The 9956-nt window shown below is 40.4% G+C and overlaps 1 protein-coding gene across 1 annotated transcript; it reads left to right on the top strand.

The window, feature by feature from the left end:
* Positions 1-8741: 8741 nt before the first annotated feature.
* On the top strand, positions 8742-9473 carry LOC145040585 (uncharacterized). The gene is made up of 2 exons (XM_078988496.1): positions 8742-9137; positions 9285-9473. The coding sequence occupies exons 1-2, from the start codon at positions 8742-8744 to the stop codon at positions 9471-9473; spliced, it is 585 nt and encodes a 194-aa protein (XP_078844622.1).
* The last annotated feature ends 483 nt before the right edge of the window (positions 9474-9956 follow it).

The following is a 9956-nucleotide window of genomic DNA, read 5'->3' as shown; positions in this document are numbered from 1 at the left end:
AAAACCCAGTACCATGATATGTTGAGAGCTGACATTCAAAAATATGTCAGCTATTCGGCGTGCCCGAATTTGGATGATATGATAGTCATGGCACAAGAGAGGGAGATTGATATAGTTCTCATCATGAAGAGGAAGGTAGAGAGTGGGCATACGACTGGGGTTTCAATGAAGAAACCTAAGAGATTCAACTTGAGGTCGAAGGGCCAGCAGGGTCGGAGTCGCTGTGGGAAAGGCGGCAAGACGCATGAGGGAGTTTGCAGAGTAGGGGGATCGGGATGCTATAAGTGTGGAAAGTTGGGGCACTTTAGCATGGATTGTACTACCCTTACCCCCACCATTCAGACATCAGTCATGCTTTGTTTTCACTACAATCAGCGAGGCCATAAAAATGCCAATTGCCCGAGATTGGTATCAGGAGCGTCAGTGGTGGCCCCAACTCCAACGACCCTGCGGATCACAGATGGTCACCATGGCAAGTCATATGCTCCTGCGGTGAGGAGCCAAGCCTTCCAGCTGATCGCCGAGGAGGTGCCTGTCTCACCAGATGTGGTGACGGGTATATTTCTTCTCCCTAGTTTTTATTTTATGCTAGTTTTGATATTTATATTTTATGTATCTTGTTTTAGGATTGTTCTATATGAACGGTATCCTAGTGCTGGTATTATTTGACTTGGGGGCTACCCGATCCTTTGTATTGCTTGTGCTTAGCAAGCTATTTGTTGGAGCTCCAGGGGAGCTGGACTGTAGCCTTGATGTAGAGCTTGTGGATGATAGGACCATTCGGGTCGTGAGGGTTCATCGGGGATGTGCACTGCATTTTTTCGATGAGTAGAATTCCATGGATTTGGTCCTTATTCCCCTGCGAGGGAACAAGGCTATCGTGGGTATGGACTGGTTGAGCCCCAATGGGGGAAGTGATTGACTGCGAGCGGCAGCTAGTGCGAGTTAGGATCCCAAGTGGGGGAGGGTTGGTGATTTAGGGCGAGAGGCCACATAGTGGACCGACTTGGTGTTCGACATCGAGGGTGAGACGGTACCTTCAGCAGGGTTGCGCAGGTTATGTCACCTATGTCATGGATAACCAGGAGAAGGGTAAGGCGACCGTACACGATGTATCGATCATACGTGAGTACCTGGACGTGTTCACGGAGGATTTACCTGGGGTACCTCCGGAGAGGCAGGTAGAGTTCAGGATTGACCTAGTTCTTGGTGCGGCTCCGATAGCCAAGGCACCATATTGGTTGGCTCCTCCCGAGATGCAGGAATTGTCTACACAACTGTAGGAGCTGTTAGACCAGGGATTTATCATGCCGAGCAGTTAGCCATATGGAGTCTCGATCCTGTTTGTAAAGAAGAAGGATGGGTCACATCGAATGTATATAGATTACCATGAGTTGAATAAGGTAACGATGAAGAACCATTATCCCCTCCCAAGGATTGATGATTTATTTGACCAACTTCAGGGTGCATCTTGGTTCTCCAAGATTGATCTGCGATCAAGTTATCACCAGAGGCGAGTCAGGAACAATGATGTGCAGAAGATATCCTTTCAAACTCGGTATGGCCACTATGAGTTCATGGTGATCTTGTTTGGGCTCACCAATGCTCCTACTGCATCCATTGATCTCATGAACCATGTGTGCAGACCGATGATGGTCGGTTTGTGATAGTTTATATCGATGACATCTTGGTGTATTCCAAGACTTAGGAGCTGCACAACGAGCACATGTGGGAAGTGTTGGAGACACTGAGTAGGGAGAGACTTTTCGCAAAGCTATCCAAGTGCGAGTTTTGGTTGTGCAAGGTGCAATTTCTGGGGCACCTCGTTAACTAGAACGTTATACTTGTTGATCCGGCCAAGATAGAGGCCATGATGAGATGGGAGGTTCCGAGATCTCCATCTAAGATTCGGAGTTTTCTTGGTCTGTAGGGTTATTATCAGAGATTCATCCGGGATTTCTCCAAGATTGTTGTCCCACTGACCCGATCGACCAAGAAGTTGGTGACATTCCGTTAGGGGTCTGAGGAGTAGGCAGCTTTTGAGACGCTGAGGCAAAAGTTGTGCGAGGCACCGATATTGACTCTTCCATAGGGCGTTGAGGATTATGTAGTGTATTGTGATGCGTCTATCACAGAATTAGGCGCAATATTGATGCAAAGAGGGTACGTCATTGCTTACACCTCGAGGCAGCTGAAGCCTTACGAGGCGAATTACCCGACATACGACCTGGAGTTGGGGGCAGTTGTTTTTTCCCTCAATATTTGGCGAAACTACCTCTATAGGGTTTGTTGTACTATCTACACAGACCACAAGAGACTGAGGTACTTGATGGATCAACTAAATTTGAATATGAGGCAGCGATGTTGGTTGGATGTGGTGAAGGATTATGACTGTGAGAACCTTTATCACCCGAGTAAGGCTAATGTGATGGCCGATGCTCTTAGCCACAAGGCGGCCGCAACTCTCATTCAGGACATATGCTTGAGGATGGTAGTGATTACTCCGTTATTGGAGCGAATTCGGGAGGATTTGGTTGAGGTTATGAAGATAGAGCCCTGAAAGTGTGAGCGGATCATAGGGCAGGTAGCTTCATTCGACTATGATAGCCATGGAATGTTGACCATGCATCGTAGGGTCTAGGTTCCTTACTAGGGTGGTGTGCTCTTGGTTCTGATGGAGGAGGAACAGAAATCGAGATTTTCCATTCATCCTGGGGTGACAAAGATGTATCGGGATCTTCGACTTGATTATTGGTGGCCTAGCATGAAGTGGGATATAACTTGGCATGTGGAGCAATGCTTGACTTGTAGGAAAGTCACGGTCGAGCATCAGCGACCTCATGTCAAGAAGCAGCCGTTGGAGATTCCAGTGTAGAAATAGGAAGATATCACTATGGATTTCATCACAAAGCTTCCCAGGACCGCACATGGGGTAGATGTTATCTGGGTCATCATGGATCGATTGACTACGAGTGCCCATTTCATACTGATACAGGAGAGTATTTTGGCCTAGAAGCTAGCCGACATCTACATCAGGGAGGTAACAGCTCGGCATGGGGCGCCGATTTCTATGATTTCTGACCAGGATGTACGGTTCACTTCCAGGTTTTGGAAGAAGTTTTTTGAAGAGTATATCACTCATCTACACTTTAGCACGACTTTCCACCTACAGATGGATGGTAAGAGCGAGTGGACCATTCAAACCTTGGAGGATATGTTGTGGGCGTGCGTTCTAGACTTCAGTGGTAGCTGGGATACATACCTTCCATTAGAAGATTTCTCTTATAACAATAGCTACCATGCTAGTATTGATCTGCCTCCATTTGAGATTCCTTATGGGAGGAAGTGCAAGACCCCGATATGTTGGTGTGAGGTGGGAAAGAGGGTCATGGGAAGTACCGGAGTGGTACTCAAGATGAAGGAGAAGATTCAGTAGGTCTGGAGTAGACTCTAGACGGCCCAGAGTCGACAGAAGAGCTACGTCGATAGACGCCGATCGAACTTGGAGTTTTAGGTAGGGGACATGCTCCTTCTGAAGGTGTCACCTTAGAAAGGTATCATCCACTTCATAAAATGGGGCAATGGGCCCTAAGTATATCGGACCTTTCAGAGTTATAGCTCGGGTGGGCAAGGTGACATATCGGTTGGATCTTCCGAAAGAGCTTAGACAGATCCACAACACTTTTCATGCTTCGCAGCTGCATAAGTGCATAGCCGATGATACTGTAGTGGTCCTTTGGAGGATATTCAGGTGGATGACTGCCTGAACTACATCAAGAAACCAGTAGCCATTCTCGACAAGAAGACGTAGGATCTAAGGAACAAAAGGGTAGATGTTGTCAAGGTGCAGTGGCGGTACCGCAAGGGCTTGGAATGGACGTGGAATCCGGAAGACAAGATGAGGGAGCACTACCCAGTGCTATTTCCATCCATAGCAGACTTCGATGACGAAGTCTGATACAAGTGGGGGGAGAATCCCAATGCCTGGTTCCTGGTATCTATTTAACTTATAAATTATTTATTTTAGAGAGAAACTCGGTGATTTGGAAGCCCCAGACTCGTCTAGTAGAGATTATAAGGGCCGTAAATTTAAAGTCACCTACTCGACGAGTTGGGAGGCCTCAACTCGAAGAGTAGGCTGAGGAAAATGAAACCCTAATTTCCGGGGTTTTGCACCCTATTTAAAGAACATAAAATCCCTTAACCATCCCCTCATCAGTCTCCCTGAACCCTAAATCATATTGTGAGCTCCTTGTTGGGAAACTAGAGGTTTTGAGTGGATTTTTGTGTGTTCTTGTGCTTGGTGAAGGACTTGGAAGAGCTTGAAGGTCATTGAGCTTGAGGAGAGGCACTAGATCTGATATCTCACCTGTATTTGGCAACTTTCTGAGGTATAAAGTCTCAAACTTGATGCTTAATAGCTTAGATCTCTCTTGGTTTTGTTTTATGGATCTTTTAGACCCCATTGTTGGAATATGATAAACCCTCATAGTTGTGATGCTGGAAATTGCCATTCTCAGTGTTAATTGGTCCCTAGATTCATAAAAAGAGGTCATAAACCCTTTCATGCTTAAGAAAAGATCATGTCTATGGAAGTATGTTGCTATATCTGAGTTTAGATCCATTTAAGGCATGCAAAGCCATCAAGATGTCGAGTTTACAGATGTACAAAATGGAAACAAAGTAGATCTATATTTTGGAACCTTAGATCTGAGGAAAGGGCTTAATAGATTAAGAACTATGAAGAAATCGGTGAGTTCATAAGAGAACTCGACGAGTTGGTTCGGGGGTGTCCCAATTCTGTGAAAAACAGAAACTCGGTGAGTTAAAGGCAAACTTGACAACTTGGATCGTGATTTCATGATTACTGTGATTCATGGGAACTCGGCGAGTTGAAGGTAAAACTCGACGGGTTGAGTAAATCAGAGCGTTGACTTTGACTTTGACTTTGACTTTGACTTGGACCAAGTTGACCCTTAAAGGTTATGAGTATGAAATGGATACTTAACGAAATCTTTTATGTGTATGGGATTGAGTTGGGTTGATTTTCGGAGCTGGGGACTATTCAAATACTTCTAGTTTTCAAGGTGAGTTACCTTCCCGGTATAAGTGGGTCGAAGGCACCAATGCCGACCCACTAGTAGTTGTTTATAGTAGCGATGATTGTCTTGGTGATAATTTTCTGGTATGCCACTAACTGTTGAGATTTATGTTCTTGCATGCTATGTTATTATGTGGTAGTGATAGGGGTGAAATAGAACTTGTCACTGGTCGAAAGAGATTGAATGGGTAGGCCAACACCCAGATATGCTAGGCAGTATGTGATCTATGTGCTTATATGTTAGGATATTATATAGTAGTGGTAGGGGTGAAATAGACCCCATAACCGGTTGAAAGAGACCAAAGGGGTTGGCTAGTACCCAGATATGCTACACGGTTACTGGTTGAAAGAGACCAAAGGGGTAGGCCAACACCCTGATATGCTAGGCGATTACTGATTGAAAGAGATCGAAGGGGTAGGTCAGCAGCCTGATATGCTAGGCAGTACTAGTTGAAAGAGACCGAAGGGGTAGGCCAGCACCCAGATATGCTATGCAGTATGTTTATTGTATGGTATGTGGTATGATGGGGGAACTCACTAAGCTTCATGCTTACGGTTTTCAGTTTTGGTTTTAGGTACCTCTTCTTCCAAAGGAAAAGAGATGGCATGATTGCATCACATCACACTATGATTTTCCGTACATGAGATCTTTGGTAGTTGTTCTCTGAGGTTTATTTCTTAAGACATGTTTTGGATATTGATTTTGATTATGACACGTGATAAAACTATTGATGTTTTTAGACTATTGGCTTGTATGATTATGTCATTAAAAATGAAATTTTTGGTCATGAATTTCAAGATGTTAAAGCTGGCTATGGTTGGATGATGCTTAATGGTAACACCCAAGGTTTTCACTGTAATTATTTTTATGGGATAGGTTTTACGTTAAATGGGAGTTAATAGCCAAATGTTTTTATAACCATAACATTTGAAAAATTTTGAAAAATTTGTGGTGTTACACATACTGCAAAAAAATGGTGTTGTTGAAAGGTGAAATCATTCATCATGTGAAGCTATGAGGACAATGCTTTCATTCACAAATCTTCCACTCTAATTATGGGTAGATGCAATCAGAACATCATGCTTTATAGAAAATAAATCTTACATTAATAAGTGATTTTTGATTACTCCTTATGAGATATTAAATAGTCACAAACCTAATGTCAAATTCTTTCATGTATTTGGCTCCAAGTGCTTTCTTTACAAATCAAAAGAAAATCGAAATATGTTTGATGCAAAAGTTGATAAGGCTATATTCTTGGGATATTCTCTTACTTCAAAACCTTATCGAGTTCTTAATAAGAAATCAAGGAAAATTAAAGAAAGCTACTATGTCACTTTTGATGACAAGTACATCAAGACTTCGCAAAAAGAAGTTTCTCAACTCGAATAAAATTTTCATTCATCATATTCTAAACGATTCCAATTATGACATTTTATGATGATTTATTTTGATGAACCTACCAAGGCAATTTCTTTTGAAGCTTAAGCGATTGATAATCAAGGAGATGAACAATTAAAGCTAGTTGACGACACAACAAACAACATTGAAGTTAATGTTGAGGGCGAGAAATCTATCTCGCTCAATCATTCAAGTTGGCGGGGGGGGGGGGGGGGGGGGGGTGGGGGAAACTAAAATGTCACATGCATGCGAACTTTAGCCTACTTTAAAATTCAATTATTGCTACATCATTGCAGGGGAGAACACAATAAATTCAGATAATCAAATCTATGGGAGAATCCCTTGCTTGATGATATTGCCTACTGGGGAAAATTTAATGAACAATGATGTTGATGATTTTTGTGAGGCAAAAGATGTTAATTCATATGTGATTCTTGAGTATGATCTTAACTTTCCACCTTTTGTGAAACAGACAAAAGATCATCCGAGATCACAAGTAATATGTGAATTGTCAACTAGTGTTCTTATTTGAGCTCAAAAAAAGGAGAAGCGGGCGTTGCTAAATGTGAATAAAAATTTTATAAGTTTAATTCTTTCATCACAAAAATCGAACCAATGACATTGAAAGGTGCACTTGACATTCAGATTGGGTTGAAGCAATGCAACCAGAGCTAAGTGAATTTGAGCATAACAAGGTTTAGAGATTAAATCAAACACCTCCAAATGCTTCTGACATCAGTTTTAAAATGTTTTTTTGCAACAAGTTGGATAAAAAAGAAAATGTTATGCGAAAAGGCATGTCTCATAGTAAAAGGATATTGCCAAGAGTAATGCCTAGATTATGTCACTCCCCAGCCGGAGGCAGAAACACCGAGTAGTGAGATGAAATCATGGATCATAGTAATAAGCATACATTAAACATACAACAATACGGTAGTAGAATAGACAATTTTATTCATTGAAAGTGTACGTTATGATATCCCCTAGTCTAGGGTACAAGAAATCAAAAGGTATAAAGCAAGCCCTAACAGATAAGCAATAAAGGGAATACTGAAATATAAAAGAAGCACACGATTACATGATCCTTCTTGAGACATATCTTCAAATAACTTAACCTCCTGAGAATACATGCATTTTGAAAGAGTGTCAACTAGAAAGTTAGTGAGTTCACAGGTTCATAATAGCTGAATCAAAACATACTTTCTCCCTAAAGTATAGCTATATTAGACCTGGTAAGTACTTTTCGAGACCGAAAAGCCGTATTTGGATATACAGATATATTATTATCCTATATATATATACATATATATATATATATATGTATGTATGTATCTTTATTATATTGACTTCTATGACTAAGTTCGTGATAAAAAGATACCCCTTATAGTTTTTTCAAGTTTCCTATATTCTTGTATATGTTATAGGTATTTCAAGTTTCCTATACATAATCCACTCACTATAAGTGCCATAAGCAAGATATTTTAGACCGATATGCCTCTCCTGACACTTCTTCAGGGCATTAAATAATAGAAAAGATAATTATCACCTAATGTGACTCGCTATATAAGGTTCTAGATTGATGTAGACAATAGTACCTACTTGTTTTAAATTTATAACCTAGCTTAATTTGCTAACTATGCATTTATAGGCAGTGTACCTAGCTAGTTTATAGCATAGCTCAGGTAAGTCGGGTATCGATCACAGGGAACATACTTTAATTAAATAAATTAACTACATCTAATTATACTAAGAAACAAACTATGATTGAGGCTTTTACTGATTTTTCAAGATCAAAAGAACTTAATATTAACTAACCAATTAACTTCAAGAATTAAAAGAATACTTCTGCTTAGATCCAATTTCACATTCTCCTATGGTTGATTTCTAATAGATGGATTATATTAATTACCAATTTACTACCTATTATGATCAAATATCTAGGCCTACCAATTTATGAATGACAAAACAGTGATCATACATAAGTTAAACACCAAATCAATAATAAGCACAAATTGGACTATGAATGATAGTAGTTACTTTCCTATGATCAAGTTAAGTAACCAAGCACAAATTAAGATTAATTATGCTCTCTAACACAATTAAAGTTACTAGCTTTTATTACATAATCTAAGATATGATTAATCCTAACTCTAATTATTTAATTATCGTAAATAATTAGGAGACAAATTCATACAATAAATATGATTAATTATAACACAAAATCTGAAAGAGGCAGCAATGCCTAACATTCCACCGAGGCCAAAAGCTAGAGCATTCCAGATGACCCTGGAAGCAGCAAGGGATGCAACAAATGTTGCTTTAGGTACATGTCTTGTAAATGGATTCTCCACCAATATATTGTTTGAATCTGGAGCAAATTACTCTTTTATATCGCATAAATTTGATGGAAGACTAGCATTTCCTATAGATAAACTTGATAGTGCTATAGTTGTAGAAGTTACCAGTGGCAAGTTCATAACTATTAGTGATTGCATTAAGAACATCGTCATCGACTTGAATGGGAATAAATTCCACGAGGAGTTGTTGCCCATTGAGTTGAACGGTTTCAACATCGTGCTGGGAAAGGATTGGCTTAGTAAAAACGATGTCGTGATACTATGCAAGAAGAAGATGGTGAGAGGAAACCCACTTGGAGAAGAGTCATTTATTGTGTGCAGGGACAAACGTAGAGTGAATTTTCGAATCACTTCCCTGATGAAAGCCAAAAAATGTTTGTCTAAAGGATGCACATCATACTTTGCATATGTGATAGATGCATAGAAGGAGAAAAAGGAGATACAAAGAATACCAGTGGTGTGTAGCTATCTAGAAGTCTTTCCTGAAGATCTTTCTGGATTTCCCCTTGATAGACAAGTGGAGTTTCGAATAGACTTGTTTCCAGGATCAACACCAATAGAAAAAGTACCATACCGATTAGCACCGATAGAGATGAAGGAGATTATGATGTAACTTTTGGAGTTGTTGGACAACGGTTTCATTAGACCTAGTTCATCACCCTGGGAGCTTCATTATTATTTGTAAAGAAGATGAATGGAAGCATGAGGATGTGCATAGACTATAGAGAGCTGAACAAGACAACAATAAAGAGCAAGTATCCATTGCCAAGTATTAATGGCATGTTTAATCAACTGCAAGGTTCCAACTATTTCTCAAAGATCGATCTCAGGTCAGGATATCAACAGCTGAAGGTGAGAGAGCAAGATATTGAGAAGACCACATTCAGAACAAGATACGGATACTATAAGTTATTGGTTATGTCATTTAGACTAACTAATGCTCCAGTAGCCTTTATGGATTTGATGAATAGGGTTTGTAAGCTATTCCTTGATAAATCTATAATAGTGATGATAGATGACATTCTGATTTACTCAAAGAGCTAGCAGGAGCATGGCAAGCACTTGCGAGAAGTATTAGAAGTTCTAAAGAAGGAGA

Source organism: Lactuca saligna, chromosome 4, assembly GCF_052625555.1.
Source record: "Lactuca saligna cultivar CGN05327 chromosome 4, ASM5262555v1, whole genome shotgun sequence".
Lineage (NCBI taxonomy): Eukaryota > Viridiplantae > Streptophyta > Magnoliopsida > Asterales > Asteraceae > Lactuca > Lactuca saligna.
This window is presented reverse-complemented; position numbering and strand designations above follow the sequence as displayed.

Bases quoted from the DNA above. Each gene is read 5' to 3' on its own strand.
- LOC145040585 (XM_078988496.1), top strand. From the start codon at position 8,742: ATGCCTAACATTCCACCGAGGCCAAAAGCTAGAGCATTCCAGATGACC. The intron at 9,138-9,284 runs GTGAGAGGAAAC...ATAGATGCATAG, and splicing joins TACTATGCAAGAAGAAGATG to AAGGAGAAAAAGGAGATACA.